This window comes from Mycteria americana, chromosome 2 (assembly GCF_035582795.1).
Source record: "Mycteria americana isolate JAX WOST 10 ecotype Jacksonville Zoo and Gardens chromosome 2, USCA_MyAme_1.0, whole genome shotgun sequence".
Lineage (NCBI taxonomy): Eukaryota > Metazoa > Chordata > Aves > Ciconiiformes > Ciconiidae > Mycteria > Mycteria americana.
In genome coordinates this window covers 47,771,977-47,791,541 of record NC_134366.1, presented here as the reverse complement: position 1 = coordinate 47,791,541, position 19,565 = coordinate 47,771,977, and the positions used below count along the sequence as shown (strand labels likewise).

General features: G+C 42.5%; 1 protein-coding gene across 1 annotated transcript in view; it reads right to left on the bottom strand.

Moving 5' to 3' along the window:
- The window catches only part of SH3BP5 (SH3 domain binding protein 5), a 54,395-nt gene extending 49,503 nt beyond the window's left edge, over positions 1–4,892 (bottom strand). Inside the window, exons 1-2 of the mRNA XM_075493266.1 lie at positions 4,732–4,892; positions 2,600–2,662 (exon numbers count right to left, since the gene is read on the bottom strand). Coding sequence (XP_075349381.1) covers positions 2,600–2,662; positions 4,732–4,812 — 144 coding nt within the window. The 5' untranslated portion in view covers positions 4,813–4,892. The remainder of the gene's footprint in view (positions 1–2,599; positions 2,663–4,731) is intronic.
- Positions 4,893–19,565: the final 14,673 nt, after the last annotated feature.

Sequence of the window (19,565 nt, the reverse complement as noted above, 5' to 3'; positions counted from 1 at the left end):
AATCAGCACCTTGTGCTGTAAGTAGCCTAATGATACTGTCTCTCTTCCCATTAAAGTCAACTATGATCAGATATTGGAAAGATGAGAAAAATAATAATAAAAGAATAGGACAAATATAACTCCATTGTCTGGTTAAAAAACCCCACATCTTTCTTCTAATGAAATATCTTGCAATAGCAGCACCACAAACTAGGAAGGGCTAGCAAGAGGGACCCAAAGCAGCTAACCACCACCAAAATAGCAAATCTTCAAAGGCAAACTCAGCATGGCTCTCCCAGAAGCCCACATTTTCAGCAGCATTCAAGGATTTTGGAAGTCTTTGAAGCAGAATGATCCCAGTTCTAAACTCCCCGTTCCAAACTCCAGATTTATCCTATGAGGCTGCTTGGCAAAGCTTTCTTTTCTTGTCCAGAGTATGAATGCAGGGATTTTCTTCTAACCATAAGTGTTGGTTTGTTTGTTGAGTTTTGGTTTTGTTTTTTTTTTTTTTTTTTTTAATATCTTTCCTCTAGAAAGGTCTTAACTCCATTTAAAATGCATTTATCAACATGTATATAAATTAAGCCTTGCTTACATCATCCAACTGCATTTGTCCTTAAAATTTAAGCAGATCAAAAGTAATGAAAATCTTTCCGGAGTAAAAATTATGCAGTTACACGATACCACAAACTGGCTTCAATCCAGTAAGATTTTTGGATGAAAAGCAAAGAGGAAACATTCATGAAAGCATACTGTTGATGCTATTTCAAAGTAATTCCATCAAACACTGCTTACAGTAAGTACTACAGACAGATCTGCAGTAAACATCTGATGACGTAGAGGTAGAAAGCATCACATAATCATTCTCTGCACTATGTGACACCTAGTATTTCTTAGACTAAGTAAGGTTATTTTTTAGACTAAGTAAGGTAAGCAACAATGTTAAGAGCAAGCTAATGTGGAAACACTGCTTTATTTATAATGATACATCCAGGAGCCTTTCCAGCTCAGCATGTATCACACACACAGTAGCTACAAATCTCCAGGCTTTACAAACACTTGAACACATGAATAATTTTAATCAAGCAGTAAAATCTCATCTTAAGTCATTGGGACTTATTTCATGAGTATGCATTGGCATTATTATTACCACTCTATCTGCTTCATAATATGTCCTCAGTGCAAGGTTATGACAAGATTAATGAAATCCAGGCAACTATCCATAGCACCATCTTTCAATTTCAGTACTTCAGCATGAAATAAAGAGACTGAAAAGATATAATGATTTTTTTTTTAATATACATATATAGAGAGTCTTGAAGTCCATTTAATTGGTACTGTTGCAGACTAGCATACTGACTTTTAAAATTCACTTATAAAATTTAAATCAAGCTAGTGACACTGAACAGTTTTCACAGCTGAAATATAGTTTAATTTTGCATAACAAGTAGTCCCCCATTCCACTAAGATTATTTGACAACAAATTCATGATCTACATGCCACAAAGCACAGAAAATGCAAACAAATAGGGAGAAGAAAATAGCCACATGACAAGGCTGCTTTGCTTCCAAAGAAGTTCATAACCCTATATTCTGTTTGGTGCATACAGTGGATACTCCAATATTTCAAAATACTGCCAGGAACCATCCCATGCTCCAGGTATCCATCTCATGAAGACACACATACAAGAAAAAAAAAAAAAAAAAAAAACAAACACAAAAAACCCCCAACCACAAACTTTGACATTTTGAAGATGCAGAACAGAAATCTATAGATGTACTTTTAGAGTATGTTAATCACTGCAATCTCAGCATGTTTTGATACAGTATTCAAAATATTGTAATGTTATCAAAATGATTTAGGATGAAAAGTAGCATTTTATGCCAGTTTTCCTTTAGCAACATATTCATCTTACACCTCTACTGGCTTTATCTTCGTTTTGCAGTTAACAGAAGAAAATTTAGACACACAAGCAGGACAGTTTGTTTTGATTTGTTATTAGATCAATAATGCTGAGCCTTCCAGAATAACTACCAAGTAGCTGAAGCTCAAATTCGGGGCTTTAGAAACAATTTCTTCAGAACTTTCTATTGGTTTTTCCAAGAAAACCTCTTTTTCCAACTAGAAAGTCTATTCCTTCAACTTTCCTTCATCACTTTCCTTACTCAGAAAGTAATGACAAAAAAGGCAAAACTAACAAACTAAAAAAAAAAATAGCCACCAAGGAGGAGATCCTGGCAGGTAACTGTATGGCAAAGACCTCTTAAGCAAATAAACTTTCACTGTCTATAATCACAAGAACACAAACCCAAAACAGTGACTTGTAAAAACAAAACTTGTCTAAGTTTAGTTTCAAAACCTAAAAATAGGGTTTGGCAGTGCGAGGGTGGGGTTCTCCACATAGGGTTTTTACACTGCCAGCATCTCTCTACCTTCTCCCTTTCTGTTCCAGCTATTAACTCAATTCACACCTTTTAAAAAATCATCACCAGACTCTTGCTGCCAAATTACCATTCAGGATAGCACAATTCAGGAAGGAACCTACTAAAAAAAAAATACTGTTCTGTCGCTCACAAAATCCAACATGCACAAAAGGAAAATGCAAGAATGACTTCTGTACCTCCAGCTCCGTCTCTCTCCGATTGATATCATCTGTAGATTGATTTAGTTTTTCCAGCTCCCCCTAGAAAGAAAGAAAGAAAAGTCAAACGCATATTAAGAAATCAGGGGGGAAAGAGTGTCTGAGAAGGCTCATTCAGCATCCCCACTGAAAGCTCACAAAGGTTGTGGCTTGCAAATTCAGTGAAAATAGGAAACCTTGAGACACGTAGAATAACTTTGCCACTGGTCTTCTATTTCACTACTTACAAGAAAAATAATCAGAGAAGCTCTATAGCTTTATTTTAAGGCAGTACATTTCCTGTTCTGGCTTATTCCTCGCTATTAAAAATAAACATAAAGTCCATTAAGCTCTGTCTTGTTAATCAATATAGTCAGTATCTGCTAGTTTCCAGTGAGATACACACACACACACCCCCCCCCGGAAAGCACTAGCATAAAGTTAGTACTATCACAGGAGACATACAGTGAAAGCACAGCATTGATAAGGAACGTGTCTTGCAGCAGGAGAGGCATTTTACTCTGGATTTTGGCAAACCATTTTAGAACACAACCAGTCAATGGGACATACGATTATGTTTACTTAGTCTGCCTTCACGCCAACATTTTGATCTCTTAACAACAAAAACAAAGGTGTCAAATTCCTTGAATAAATATTTACTAGAGGTGGTGTTGGCATGAATGAAGTTACTGTAAAAACAAAGCTCATTCTTAATGACTTTCTTACCACAAAAAGCAACCCTCAGGAGCAGACTCTATTTGAGCAACATGTTACTCCATGTGAGATCCTACAATTTCAACAGGAGCGTTCTCTAACTCAAATGCTATTTAATTTTCAACCGGTGTAACAGAATCCGCCTTGAAATGTTTAGCTGTATAAACCAAACACTGTAAATTGATTGTCACTTGAGCGATTTCCCAGTAGATTACAAGAATGACTCTGGTTACAATCAGAAAGGAATTAACTGCAACAGTTCAGTTCTCTTGTCCTCGGAGGTCAGATTTCATTTCCAGCTCCTAGGATTTGGAAGATACATATTTGCACATTTTCTGAAACAGACACTCACACAGAAATTACCCAATTGCCTTTTCCTGTAAGGCTTAAGAACGTTATGGCTCTCGCGGAGGCAGGCACAGCAGCCCTTTTTCTCAAACAAACAGAAAACTCAACAAAAACCCTTTTTCACCAACACTGTGCAAATCAGGTATGTGGAAACGTTGCAAGCTGAAGAACCCAAGGCCAAAATTAGCTCAATAGGCACTAATGGAGCTCAGCTTCTCAAAATCAGGGCAGTAACAGGCTAGCTTTTGGCCCAGGGCCTCGCTCTGGGTAACCATGTTTCGTGAATTTTGCAATTGCTCTGCTCGGCCCTGGAAAAGAAATGCTCACGGTGGAGAAAAGAATGACAATTACAGCAAGGAGGGCCCTATGCCAAGGATCCATCCTCTCAGCAATGTACACACATGCTTATATTCTCTCATGACAAGCAGCCCCAGCAACGCTGGAGGCAAAAGCCATAAATCTGCAGAGACCTAAAAATACATTTCATTTCAGGGACCACAGCGTGCTGAAGTTTGCACCAGGCAATTAGTCAAGACATGATTTGGGGGAGGAAAGCTTTGCTCAGAAACCATGCAAGAATAAAAAGCATTTCAGAAGGCGTTCATAGAGAGGAAACAGCATCTTCCACTAAGGCTCCTTTTTTAAACAAATTAAAATAATTTAAAAAAAAAAAAAAATCTATGTTTTCCCCCATTTAGGAATTTCTGAGCATCAGCCCTGTTTCACGAGCAAGGTCACGCTGTCACGGTCAAAAATAAAAGGGGAGGGGGATTTCAGCAGCAGAAGGAGGGATGCCCAACGGAGCCCGGGGGCCGCGGGGTAACAAAGGCCTGGGGAGCCCCGGGGCCGCTTCCCCCGCACCCGGGGCCGCTCCGCACCGCCGCCCGGCGCGGGCAAACATACGTATATATGTGCGCGTGTGTATATACGTACGCACATATGCATTAAAAAGCAACACTAAGAAAAAGAAAAGGCAATCATTGTAACAATTATTATACACACGTCAAAATAAATTTAAAAATTAAGCCGTGTCCCCCCCGCCCCGGAGAGGCAGGCAAGGCGGCCCTCACCTGGATGCGGGGGTCCACCTCCTCCTCCTCGGGGCGCGGGCCCTCCTCGGCGGCGCGGCCGCGCCTGCCCCCCGGCTCCATGGCGGCGGCGGCGGCGGCTCCCGGCGCCTCCCGCTCCGCCGCTGCCTGCTCCGGCTCCGGCTCCGCGGCCGCCCCGGCCCGGCCCCCGCCCAGCCCCGCCTCCGGGGGGAAGCCCTCCCTCCCCACAGCGCCCGTCGTCTCTTTGTGCATTGGCACCGCAAGGAGGAAATAAATGAGCGCAAAATTGCGGGATTTCCTTTTTTTTTTTTTTTGTAACCCTCCTTCCCTCTTCCCTCCCGACGCCCCTTTTTTGTGGGCTAAGGCTTGTGTTTCGCCGTGCTCGGTGCTCGCCCCGCCATCCTCCCCGCCGGGCAGACCAAGCGCACGCAACTGCAGTGCGTGAAAGCAAAACGAGTAGTTTCAGGTGCAGGGAAATGCTAACGATGCCTTGCGTGGCTTTTGTCTTTTTTCCCCTTCTTCTCTTCTTTCCTCTTTTTCAGGCTCTGCTGGGGGCTGACGTGTCCATGGAGAAGAAAAGGGGAGAGAAAGGGAGGAGATAAAAATATTAAAGGCACTTTCAAAAAACCTTGAAAATTCAAATGAAACCCAGATTTCTATTGTGTGGCAGCTAGGCAAGCAACTATTGTACCTACTGGATGCAGCAGAAAAAAGACATACTAAAGACATGTCCTTTTGTTGTCAGTAAAAAGGAACTTCTTGCAAGAAGCCCTGATACTGGGGCCATGCATGGCCCCCGGCTTGCAGAGCACTTCAGATTAGGGGCTCCTTAATCATGGGGGCAGTGCCCAGACTGGCACCCAAACACTAATGGGAAGGGAGTGGGCAACTCTTCTGACTAGCAGTGTGCCAGCAGGGATGGGCTCCAGTGCCTCTTCATCTCGCTGGCCTTGGGCACGGCTCAAACCCCTTCTGTGGGCTGCAGCGAAGAAATAAAATTTTAAACAGTTACTTTCTCTTCCCTTCTCACAGCAACCCCAGAGAGAGACTAACAGCGCATTCCCTCGTCATTGAAAAGGAAAAACATGATGCTTTGTCTTTTCCCTCCTCAAGACACAGAGAAGACAGTCCCACCAAAGCACATGGGCCAGGCTACCCGCACAGGAAAAACGAGGCAAGAAGTGGAAACTGGCTGAGCCAAGGCCCTTCCTCAGATCACACCAACCACACTGAACTGCTTACTCCGAGTGGATAACAAGTCCTTTCAAACAGATGAGGAACAGGTCTCCACCTTAAAAGTATCACTTTTGATTTAACCCCATTTTTGTTAGAAAACTCCTCAAAAGATTAAAAAAAAAAATTAAAAGTTTAGATGTGGTGAAGAAGCTTCCTTTGTGAGACTGAAGATGAAAAAAAAATCTCAGCAAAGCACAAGAAGATAAAAATTCATGTTCCTAAGATAAAAAAGAAGCAAAAGAAAAGCAGTCAAGCTCTTCCAAACACTGTAAAGCAACTGAAAAAAAAAAAAAAACCAAAGATGGGAGGAAGAGGAGAGTGGCACAAACATTTGAAAATAGTATAAACATGCAAAGTGACACCAACAAACTAAAATAATCAAGGAACAGAGGAGGTGTTGCAAAAACGCAGATGGGTTGTTTGCAACATCTTCATTTCTCACAGCAGAAGAAATCGTGTAAAGGGGAAAAAAAAAACCCAAATCAGCCAAAGCCCAGTGTTTTACTGCTGCCCATTAAGGGAATTCAATGTGTACACACAGCCAGAGGTTCCTAGGGCCCTGGTGTCTCTCATCCCTGGTGTGGCTCATGCTAAGACCATGGTGGTCAAACATCCAAAGTTCTCATCATCCTAAAAGAGCATAGAAAACACAAAGCAGCATATGGAAGAGTTAATGCTGGCAATCCTACTCTTATCGCTTACATTTCTAGAAAACAAGGCTATGTAAAACAGCTACTGCAGCTATGCCATGTTTCTCCAAAACCCACGCGGTCTGACCCACAGCAATGTCATGCAAAGCACTGCCTGCTGCCTGGGGTACAGAAATGCTCCTGTGCAGACATGCTTTCCCCAAGGGATTTGTAATGTTTGTGCGAGGACCCTGTTCTTCCATTGCCACCGTGACAGTCCCTGTGATTGTCACAGCTCAAAAAACCTCCAGCCAAGTTCATCAATCTGCTACCATCAAGGCAGAGCAAGCTGTTTCTTTCCTCAGTCGTACAGTGGAATTAGCATGTGGGGAGAGCTGCCTGCAGAGCTTAGAGCTGTGCAAGAGACGGTATGAATACACAGGCCCCTTTCCCCACAGCTCTGAAATCTCACACAGAGCCCCAAGGCCATTGAGATAATTTTATATCAAGCCAATACATCAGAAAGATTTATATATAAAAAAATCGCTGAAGAATGCACAGGTCATACGTCTGTCATCACTGCAGACATCACTAAGGCTTAAACAGAAAAGTGGCCTTAAGGGAAAGATTTGATGGAGAAGGGAAAGGAAGACTATTCAGTACACATGAAGATCAATAAAAGACTCAAGAATATTATTTGCATGCTCAGTTTTTTCTTTTCCCCATGAAATAGTTTTGGTTGAAACCGCTGTCACATGCAAAGGGCAGCAGAGCCCCGGGAGTATCCGAGGAACAATCCTGCCCAGCACGTAGGCAGGCTTCATGCTCTGCTGAAGTCAATACGGTGCAAGAAGTCAACTGTGGACGATGATGTTTGGGTATTACTTTTGCCAAGTCATGAGTGACCTCATCGCAGCAAATCTCTCCTACATGATCTGTTAAAAGCCAGACACCTCCCCAACCTCACCCCACTCCCAGAAAGCCAGTCATACTGACCTTTTCGCTTCCCCCACAGCTCCCACATGCGCCAAGGCGGCTGAGTAAAGCCTGCACGAGGCCTGACCGAGACAGTCTGTGCTTTCTCCTGTATCAATATTTCAAAACCCTGGTCCCAAGCATTCAATATTTGAACAAAGCACTGTGAAGTTAAGGCAGGGAGAAACAGCTTGCTCTTTCACTAATGGGATTCCAGAGTAGCCACAGCAGAGAATTAGCCCAGGCACGCCGGGCCAGGCTGCAGCTTGACACGAGCTATGGCGGAGATGATACAGCTCACCTAAAAAGCACAAGGAGAAGTACCAGTGCAGGAATAGCCATGATCCAAGTTACTTCAACAACCAATGTAATTGCACCAGGCAACACCTCTGTGTTGCAACGTGACAGCAGGCATTTGGGGTACAAGCCTTATCATTAACACCAGATCCTGGAGCATGGAAACTCCTGGGCAAGGGTGATGCTCTAGCCAAGAGCACTGCTACAGTCTTACTTTTGGGGGAAGTTGCTAGATAACCTATTTTTTTGGCCCCATGGAAATCCTCAGTGTACAGGCAGTATTTGGCAGGGGAAAGAGGGAAACATCTGTACTTTGAGGGAGGAGTACAGAGAGGAATTCTCTCCCTCGTTCTGGAGGATGGTTTGTAGATTAGGTATTACATCTCTGAATAGACATTGGGGAACTAGAAGTTGCATTTTAAATAAAATCAGCTGGGAAGAAGTATGCATCAGTGAAGAACCACTTGGGGAAACTTACTAATAACTAGTTAATTGGGGGGGGGGGGGGTCAAAGTGAATGGATAGTGTTATTTTATGTATATTTGATAATGGTAGATTCTGAATGGATTTTAAGGAAGGATTGGGTTTTTTTCCAAATCTCATCTTACATTCAAATTTCTGCTCATACTTGTCCTCAGAGCTTGCTTCTGCCCAAGCACTAGAGGCAAGGGCCTAAAATACAAATCAAAGCTGCATTTCCTTCCTCAGAAACAAGTATGTCCTCTTTTTGAACACTGATAGCATATTGAGCAGAGTTCAGGACTAATTAATGCACATTTGATTACTGAAGACACATCTGCAGTTCATGGAAACCTTTGTGGAAGAAACAGCCTGAGACAGAGCCTTGCTTACAGAATACTGCCTCTCTCCTCAAGGGTACTGGAGAAATAGTTCTGCTCTGAAAAATTCTTCTGCTTTCATTGATTATGATGCTAGAGGCTAACTTCCAATTGGCCTCAAATATTGAAGCTCTGCTGCAATTTGGTTTTAAATAACTTGCCATCAAACACAGAAGTATAAACAGTCCAATTCTAAGGAGAAAAAAAATGTATAAAGCATGGCCCCCAAAACACAATTATGGGCATAAAATCCTCCGTGTAATTTCTTAACTGAATTAATCCTGCAGACCAGTTTACCACACTGACTTTTGCAGTATTACACCAGAAATTAGTTTAGCTCAGGGAATGTCTCATTTAAAAACAAAGCTACCCTCTCCCTCTTCCAAACTGCAGCAAAGATATTGCTCTGTCAACATTCAAACCCCATATGCTTTCCTGGTTTTCAGAAGTATATTGCACGTGTTCAAAACATTTTTAAACATTAAGTAGGATCTCGCCCACAGTCACAGTACATTTGAAGATCTGGTCCTCCATATCTTAATCTTTGATAAGAGGCTAAGCACTTACATTTTTTGAAGATATGTGCTGCATTTATGGAAGATTTTAAATTCCCTGGATGCACATGCAGGGTATTAAACACTTAAGAAGTGGTCAGAATCAAAACTTCCTCTGGCTTATTTCTCAAGCAAATTTTCACACTTCCATACTCACAGTGGTTGTGGCATGCTTGTGCTCTGCATTTTAGGAAGCGCTAAAAATCAATTATCTTTTTTACACCAGTTTGTAAGATGCTATCGCCTTATGAACTTGCATACAAACGATGCACACAAAGACACATTAATGGAGCTTGAGCATCTATGGTACAAATAATTGTAGATTTCCCCACCTACAAGGAATGTATTTAAAGAAAAAGCTACATCCCAAAATACCCTTTAATTTCACTTCTTTTTAACAAGCACCATTTAAGGATGATTAAAAATACCCTCTAGGTTTCACAGGGCTACAAAGAAAGAAGGCTTATTTAAAGAGGTACAATCTATTTTCTAGCCACACTAATCTTAATAACATTCATAAAAACTAAATACAAGGATTATTAGAAAAATTACCTGCTGGGCCAATTTCTACTGGATATACATCTATATCCCATGAGCTACTTTTCTTATTATTCTGAAGCCTGATATTAATGATGCTTTATACAGATAATGTGAGCACAATATAGTTTATATATATATATACACACTCACATATACTATGCTATATATGCATATATATATATAAAATGCATGACTAACAGCTTGATGGATTTCCCTGCTTGTTGTTGTTTCATTGGGAAAGAACCACCATCATCACAGGACTTATTTTCTCCTCCTCCAAGCTGTCTTTTGGCAAGGCAGGTGGCGGGTGGAATTTCCCACTGGAAACCATCAGTACAATGACACTACTTCTGCAGAGGAGCAGAGAAGTCCCGCTGCTCATCTGGCCAAAATACAGCATGTGCTGCTTTTGCAGATTTAGAAAATAACAGAGTAACATGAGACTCTTCCTCAGATCTGCTGCTGAATGATAAGGAAGATCCCTTCTACAGTGCTTGATATCTGAACAAGGAAAAACCCTATACTGCACCCTTTTAAGTTAAATATATCCACCCAGGTTCCCAGTTGTGCTGTCTGCTTCCCTTGATAAGCAGTCTCCCATCAGTTTCAATGGGAGCAGGATCAAATGCAAACGTGTTAGTCTGTACTCAAAATAAGGCCTTAGACAAGAGGTGTTGCCTTGTGAGAGCCAAAATGAGATGCAAGTGCCATTCTCTTCTACCCAGCCTGACAATTCAGTAATGCTTCTGCAGCGGATACATCATTGCTATTCAGTACGAAAACATCCACCCTCATCTTTTATTCTTTATACTTAGACATCTATGCAAACCACATTTAAAACATTTATTTAAAGAACCACCTCTAATTCCAAAATAACATTAGCCATGTGCAAGAATACATCTCATTTTTCCAGTCCTTTGTTTGCTTAACGTTCAGACTTCCATATGCAGGACTTCCACATGAAAGATCTTTCCAATGGAAGATTCCATATTTGTGGCTATTTAACTATATTAGTAGTTTCTCACTGGTAGATTTAAAGGATAAAATCCCCTCACTGGTCTCTTGCCACCAGCCCACGCTGCTGATGATACCAAACGCAACACTGACAGATGAAGGCAGGAGTCCCTGCAACGTAGCACTATGAAAATGTAATGATAAACAAGAAACTCCAGGTAGTGAAGCTCCTGCGGGTCTGGTTCAGGGTATTAATGTGTCCAGTGTAGTTCAGTGAGAGCCATGAATGGTTGCTCAAAAGTGGCAGTTTCCACAACCCTTCCCTCACATAGCATGGCTACTCTCTGCACTCAGCACAGAGTAATTTTCCAGCTCTCCAGGAAAGGGGCTCCTTACGCCTCCCGGTCACAGGCAATGCTCCTGAGAGGTGCTTTGTGACACTGTTCACGGGCACCTTCCCACCACCAGTGAGGCATCTCCTACAGAACACAGCTACCCGGTGCGTTCAGGCTGGAGCACAGCTCTGTGCAAAAGCAACCTGGTGACTGCTGAAAGCTCTCTGACCACAGACTTTGCTTCTTAGTAATCTTGCTATCAGACAGAAAATTCACCCATATTCTATTTTAAGCTGCTGAGCGCACAACATTAACACCTTGAGCCTCCAGAACACCCTTCATCAGAGGATCTCAGAGCACTCCTTCAAGCATCAGCTATCCAGGGAAGCTTTCCCTTTGGTTTCCTGCACAAATCCCATTTCTTACAGGTGCTAATTGATTAAATAGAGGGAAACAGCACAGACATTTCAAGTACAAGGATGGCCCAGAGGATCAGGGTAACAGACACCTATTCAAAATGAGCTTCTGAAATGGGCTGAGTAGACCAGGTAGCTACAGAAAGATTTGGGACCTCATTATCATCATGACCAGCAAAAGTGCAAAGAGAAAAGGCTATATCTAGAGAAACAAAAGACCGGGGCTGGCAATGAAAGGAGAACTCCTGCCTCTGAGTTGTGAAGGCAGACTGGCAGCCAAGAGGGAAACAGCTGGGAAGCCCAAAGATGGGGACAGGCCCTTCCACAGCCAAGCCTCATTAGCAAGGTATTAAGAAAGGTCTTTGCACGGTTTCTTTGCTTCCTAACCACATTTGGCTGACCCATAAGCAGTGACAGGAGAAACAGGAAATGTTTTTTTCTACCCTCCTCTTTAGTTTCCTTTCCAGGCCCATTATAGCCTAATTTACCTTGTGCCAGAAAATATGAGCTTATCAAGTATCTAGATACAGAAAAAAATGTCAGTTTAACAAATTTGAGCTTGATGCCTGCAAGATCCTAAGTGTCCACACTTCAAGTGTCTCCTTCCAGATATGTACGGAAATCCACAAGTCTTTAAAATATTCAAATAAAAAAAAACCTGTCTCAGCTTTGTAAAAGTGAAATGCTTCCTGTGTACAAAGACCCTTTACCCCCTCTCCTACCATTAATAGCAAGATTTTCTGCCCTCCACCCACTGCCTGGCAGAATCATGCTCTTCAGTGCTTCCCGTTACATAAAAATCGAGCGATTGAGCACATTGTGTGTAGGAGTGAAGCAGAGTCTGTTTTAGCACCCAACTTTATATATCAGGATAAGAAGTAGTGATTATCTGCATTCCCTCTCCTGCCTTCCCCCATGCCACAACCCACAGGGGCATGCTGCTGCAGAGCCACTTCCCTGCCTTTCCACCTTGGTGCCCAACGGCAGCCCAGAGCAGCACCACGGCTGTGAAACCTGCCCCGATCCAAAGTCAGTCACACAGGGCAGGTTTTAAAGCCTCACTGCCACAACTGTGCTGCCAGCAGTATCTGACCAAGTGCCTCACATCTCCAAGAGCTGAATAAACACTTTTGGATTGCAATGCAGATAACAGGCTCCCCCTCTCACCTCTGCTCCCAACTCTGTCATCTCTACTTCTCCCTCACCATCCAAGCTCAGTCTCTTTTTTTCCACAGTCTTAATACCTTCCCCTTCTTTCTACCATCTCAAGTCTAGACACCAAACCTCAGGCTGATGTTCACCCATCCCACCCTTCATCAGCTCTTCCCCATAGGTCCCTCAGCCATGCAGACAAGGCAGGCATAAAGTGGAGGCTGCTGGGGCTGCCTGAGGGACCGAGCAAGGAACAGAGGCAGCAGCAAGAAGACACAGTGTAAGTTATGCAAAAAAAATGAAAGCAAAACTGCCTACTGCTTTGGGGATTTCTGAGGATTAGGGAATATCCTTACAGCTTCTACAAATTGACATTATGTCTGGAAAGTACAGCATAGATATGCAGGAGCAGGGTGGGGAAAGGGTCTTCAGAGTTCCATGACACTGAGTGGTTCAGATCTCCATCAACTGAAGAGCACATCAACTGAAGGCACAAGACCAAACCTTTAAAGCTACCAAATCACAGATACCTGTACCACATGCTTCTGGTCTCACTATTAGCTGAACTGCTTCAGATTTTTCTCTTTCACCAGCAGGTGAGACAAGTTCCAGACTTAGGCTTAAAAATATTAATTCAATATACCAGCAAAAATCTATTCCCAAGGCCAGGCTAGCCATGCTCTCTCCTGGATGGTAAAAGCAAGAGCTGTACCAGAGAATGCTAACAGAAGTAGCTTTGGGTATGAGACTGAGAGAAAGCCTGTACTCGTATTATTGTTGTATCTACTTTTCAGGCAAAGCCATGAAGATACAAAGAGGCCAAATGACTGCAAAAAGGCATGTAAGAATCTTATGGCAAAATTCAAAAGCAGACCCCAAGAGTTGCTTTTTTAATTTTAGTTTAACCTCTCTTTTGGACTCCTCTTTTTGGCACGTTTCATCCTTGCTCTATTCCTCTAGTTCTGCAAAAGGTCTTTTCTCATTTTGAACTAGAATTACCTATTTAGGAGGCATGCCCTACTGCATAGTCCTTAAAAAACCTCACTAAGATTTCCATAGCATGAGTTACATAACTGAAAAAGTAATTCTTGCTATGGTAATAAATTTTTTCAGAAACAGATTTCTTTTGTTCATATATAAACTGTTCCATAGCACTTGCCATTAGCGATGGTTCAACACCAGTGTTTGTCCAAATGATGCAGCTGCATAATTTCAACTCCCACTTTGGGGTCGTGTTTGCTTTCCTGTTGCAGAGACTGGAGAATTTTTGCAGTACCATTTGGAGTATGTTGATCCTCCCCACACCAGATGAGTCTCTTTTGCCACAGAAAACATGCTTAACCCTAGGAAAGACTAACATATGGTGCTGCAAATTCTTCTCTGCTGAAATCTCTCCAATATGAGGGCAGTTTTACAATCTCACTGAATAAGAGTTCATAGGGGCAGAAGTGAAGCATTTCGCCTTGGGAGTCCCTGCAACCCCCCACAACAGTCAGGAAACACACTTTTTTCTTTTTCTTTTTTTTTTTTTTTTTTTTTTTTTTTTGAGATGCCCTCTAGACCTCCAGAGTGGGGGGTACATAGGATTGCTTTATGCCAGGTAACTGGATTAAAAAACTGTTCCCTTTCATCCCAAAAGGCCATTCATAGTTTTGTTTTCCTTGACACAAGGAGGTAAGGTGACAATTCCTTTACTCTCAGCCAGTGATTATTATCAGAACAGTGATTTTCCAGCTCAAATGTGCAGGCAGGCCATTTCCCAGCTATAACAGGCAGTGCCTATCCCAGGAGCAAGCTCCACAACAGCAGGAAGAGATAAGGGAGCACGCTTCAGCCCTTCGGAAAATCCTGCCCAAGAGGACCACAGGGAGCCTGACAGATTGTCCTTCATTAACACGCAGATGAACACAAATCCCTCCACACTGGGGACTATGTTCCTCTGATCTAAAATGTGATCCCTGAGCCTCCCTTTTAGCTCCTTTGGCCTTTCCTCCCATTTCCTCCCATCTTTTCCTTTCCTACCCTCCCACAGGGTAACTCCTTGCAAGTGAGCTGTTAGCACCAGAAGCCATACATACACCCCTGCACCCACACTTCTGAGGAGCTGCCAAGGCACAAGCATCTCTCCCGTGATGCAAAGTATCTGAATTCCCTGGAAATGGCAGGCATGATGAATACCTGGGGCAGGTTCTGGGTAGGACAGTGGGATTTTACATGTCCAAAATTTGATCTGAAAGGGTACCTTCATTTCTCTAAACTTCACATTGCTTTTTGTAAAAAAGAGGTGTTCAGGCACTGTGTCTAGGAAAGGAAAGGATGCCTAGGTGATTTTTTGCCAGCACCATTTCAGCAAATGGACTGAATGGCTCAGGAAATCAGCACGGTTACCAAACAAAATGCAGATAAGGAGGAAGGTAGTTGAAGGGGTTTGTGTTTGACAGGTGCATGAGGATCATCCAGCCCTTGTTTGGAGAAGGACCTGCATATTGCAAAATATTCTGAGAATATGTTTGACACGCAGATCTCTCAAGAGCAAGCCTACCAGAAAGGAGATGGATCCACATCCTTGGTCACCAACACAAGAAAGGGTTCAGTGTGCTCAGCACCCTGGGGACCCAGAAGGCTTGCCCCTTGAGATTTTCCAAGCAAACTGGGAAAACTGTCAACAGTGCAAATGCAGTCCTGACACTCGGGGACAAAAGTTGCTCTAACTCTGTCTGGCATCCATACCGCTTCCCAGTCCCAGCAAGCAGGACTGGGAGGGAGTCCCAGTATAACAATAGCTGCAGTGGCACAATTGGTCCTCCAACTGCCGTTGCACAGTGCTGGGGATGCGCAGGAACACCCTCTCCAAACAGCAGGAGATGAAATTGATTTTCAGATGCAGGCATTTTGCAGAGAGAGTGAAAGGAACAAAGCAGATGTCAGGCGGTCTGCAGCACAGCTCTCCCCTTGTGGGCACCCCTTTGGAGCAATAATTCCTTTGGGGGGGGAAGGGGAGAAAAACCAACCACCAGCAGTGTGCTAATCTTCACAGACAGAGCAGCTTTAATGCTGTCTAATCCTCCAGAGGGAGGAAACAGCATTTCCTTTGTGCCAAGGATATCAGAATGGTTGAAGGTGGCAATCTCCACTGACATTAACTTTATTAAAGGAGGGGTCTTTCCACAAGACCTGAGAAGGCTTAGTCAACAGCCAGCTGGAGACGCATTGCTATGTAAGCATCTACTTGTAACGACAGAAAATAGCAGGCAGTTGGGAACTCCTGAAAGAATATATAGGCATCAAGCATGCACACAAACTAGAGATTGCATATCACAGCCACACAAGTCAATTATACAGCTATCAAACAATAGCATAGCAGCAGCAATGTGAGCAGCTAGTAATTGCCTTTTATTCTTTTTAAATTTGGCTCCTGTATTATTTTGCTGCAGCTATATAATTAACTTGTATTCTGAAGGGGGAAGTGGTGCCCCTGGATTGTCATTACAGGAATGCCAAACCTTCTTGAGCCACTTCCTCAGCAGAGAATGATTTTTCCATGTAAATTGGATGCAGAAGTGCAAGAAAGGAGATAAGCATTCTCAGTAAAATTCTCAGTAACAGGAGCCTGCATTTAATTAAACCTTACTTTAAATAACAGTAGTATTCACGTTCTACTCATAGACACTGTCTTGCATCTAAATATCAAACAACTGTCACTTCACAATGGCACTGAATATAAAGTCAGTTACTAAACACCTTTAGGTAGTGCACAGGAAACATAATCTTGAATTCACATTGGTATGTCAGTACATCTCATCCAGCCTTGCCTAAAACACCTTAGAAATAGCAGCTTGCACTATATGCCACTGCCTGGATGTTCAGAGCCTTTTCACAGAAATCGGCATAGATCTAAGTTATTTTTTAAGATCAGAAACTTTCATTATTTATATTTGGTCCTACAGAATTTCTGAAGCATTTAAAACAGTTGCACACATTGCCTCCTTCTTGTGCAAAATGGAAAGTTAAAATTCTGAATCAAGGATCTGAAATACAAAGCTCTAGTATTGTAACAGAAGCAGAAAATACCAATGCATTCATCTCCCCTTCCTGGAGAACAGTTCAATTATCATCATGTCCCCAAGCAGATTTTGCACTGAATCACTGTGACATCTGCTAGGGAAATGAACACAAATCTATATCTGCATGCAGCAAATACATTGGCAAGGTTGCAATGGGGGGAAGGGAAATTAAGCGTCACTTTTCACACAAACTAGAAAATGACAGCTTGTCACATCCATGAGTAAATACTAGCAGAAACGAGAGAAGGCAAGATGCTTCTTCACCTTTTCCCCCCACCATAGCGTTACAAAGATACAGATTAAGGACAAAACCATGTCTTCTTATCCCCTGCCTACAGTAACAGCATCTGGATGCGCATCACCCCCTGGGAACACTAATAATAATGGATCTTGTCTGCCACTCACATATGTTAGCAGAGCTCCACTGAGTTCAAGGGAGCTGTGCCCCTTCCCTAGCTGAAGAGCCAGTCCAACATGCCAGAGCTGGTGGGGACAGAGGCCAGAAGAGCCCCAAAGGGTGAGGACGCAGAGTAACCTCCTTTGGGTCACTTATGGAGAAGAAGGATTGTCCGTAGCCTTGTCAGCAGCGGGGACAATGTTATGATACGGAAGCAAGGGGTTTAGTCATGACTTGCCTACATGCAAAAATCATGATATGATGTAGTACAACCCTCTTTGTACAGACGAAGACACCCAGAAGAAGGGCAAAGTTAGCTCAAATTCCCCTGTGTTTCCCCAAGGACAGGAGTATGCCCACGGACAATTGGTGCAGAGCCACCCACATGCTATAGCTTGCTTGCCCATCTGAGCCCATGGGCACAAAGGTGAAGACCTTTCCCATCTTCTTTCAGTCCAACTTGCAAGGCTTCACCGGTTGCATCACATGGCACAAGGTTGGCTCCCAACTGCAGGATGGAGGAAGGGCCATGGTAGGAAGCTACTGATAGAAAATCACCTTCTAGCAAGAGGTCCCTTGGCTCCAAAACCTACCCCAGCTACACCATAACACTGTGGCCTCTCCTCCATCCCAGTCACACACAAGGCTGGAGATGAAAGCAACAGAGCAGAGCACACCTGAGACTCAAATACCTAAGTCTCATGCAGGATGTACAAGATGGATCTGACCTTACATCCATATGGGAAACAGCAACATCATTCTAAGCTCGTTTTAAGCTAATGATATCATTTACACAGGGTTACAGTAACTGCAGCTGTTTTGGGAAGAAACAGGCTCTCTACCAAAAACACATAAATGGGTACAAAAATTCTGCATATCACACCTTCTCCTACAAGAAATGCATTGCATTAATACTTAACAGTATTGCATTGCTGGAGCAGAGCAGCACAGCACCCTTTCACTGATTATGGCTTGTTTTCAGGTGCACCTTCCCCACACCCAAAAGCCTGTGTTCAAGATACTCTGTGATTCAAATATTAGCCTGTGATACTCAAGATACTCTGTGTGTTCAAGATGTTCTGTGATTCACATGGTAAGATTAATGTGACTGTAAAAAGGGTATTATTTCAGTTCCTTTTTAAAGAGATGTACAACCTTCCACCCACTCTTCCTTGTGCTTTTACAGTGAGAATTTGTTCCTAATTGGTATCCAAGTGTGCAGAGTCAGATCAATTCCTCTTCAAAAAAAAGAGTGCTGCTTTTTATCCTGATGAAAACAGATACTACAGACTTCACTTACAGGATCTGATTTTAAAAATTACTGCAATCAGGCTTTAATGGAACCACTCTGATAACAGATGTGTGGCTAATGTGTTTCCTAACTTTATGATAATTCAGCTACAGACAAAATAAAAAAATGGCTTAAAAATAAGCAAAACTTTAGGAACTTGGACATTGGTGATGAACTCCAAATTCAGAGCTCAGAATTCTCCTCTGGAATGTTATTAGTTCATATCTTCCCTACTTCTCCACAATCCAAATCTTTAAAACTTCAGATAAATGTACATAAAGAAAACTTTGAAATTTGGACTCCTGACCTGAATTTGCTTTCTCATGCAAGAGATAAACTTTAAGCTTTCAGGAGTTACATATTTACAGTCTGATTTCACAACAAAGAACATCGATTCTTCTATTCAGCAGAAAAATAGAAACGCTTTCTCTAAGAAAGCTGTATTCTATAGTTTACAATGAGAAACTGCTTGGAAAAAAGTAGAAAAGGAACAGTAGGGGTTTTTTTTAAGCTATGTAAGGAAAGGTTATTCTTAGAACTGCAAGAATTCTTTACATTGGAATAATTTAGTAAGCACACTGAAATACTTTTCTACTAAATCATGGTTTTCAGCCAGGCACTTTAAATTGATATTTTCACAAATCCACATGGTCTCACTGGAGGGCTGTTGGCTAGAGCCATCCCACTGCCTGTTTCAAAACAGAGGTGGAGAACAAGTGTATGATCTGCCAGATACCTCCTCCTGTGCTTGCCACAGCCTGACCAAGAGCCAGACTGCTGCTGCCACCCCTGCCTCAAGCACTGAAATGGAAGATTGCAATATGAGCATGCACAGAGACAGCAAAGAAACACCTGTATGCCCTAAAGGGGAAAAATAAATGCAGAGAAAGAAATAAAATTTGAGTTTTAAAACTACTATTCCTTCCAAAAGATGCATTAAAAGGGTCTCATAGCTGTTTTACACATACACTGACAAGCAATAAAAAGTCAGCGAGAAGTTCAAAAGACACTGATTGCTTTTATCTGCCACACAGTTTGCTTTCGAGTCTGCAGTTCTGTGTGGTTTCTCAGATGAGCAGATCTCTCTTCTAGGTGTTTCTAACACGCCTACTGACTTAGATTCCTATCCTGCGAATACTAACAGTCATTACATGCATGCATTCTTGTCTGCAGTAT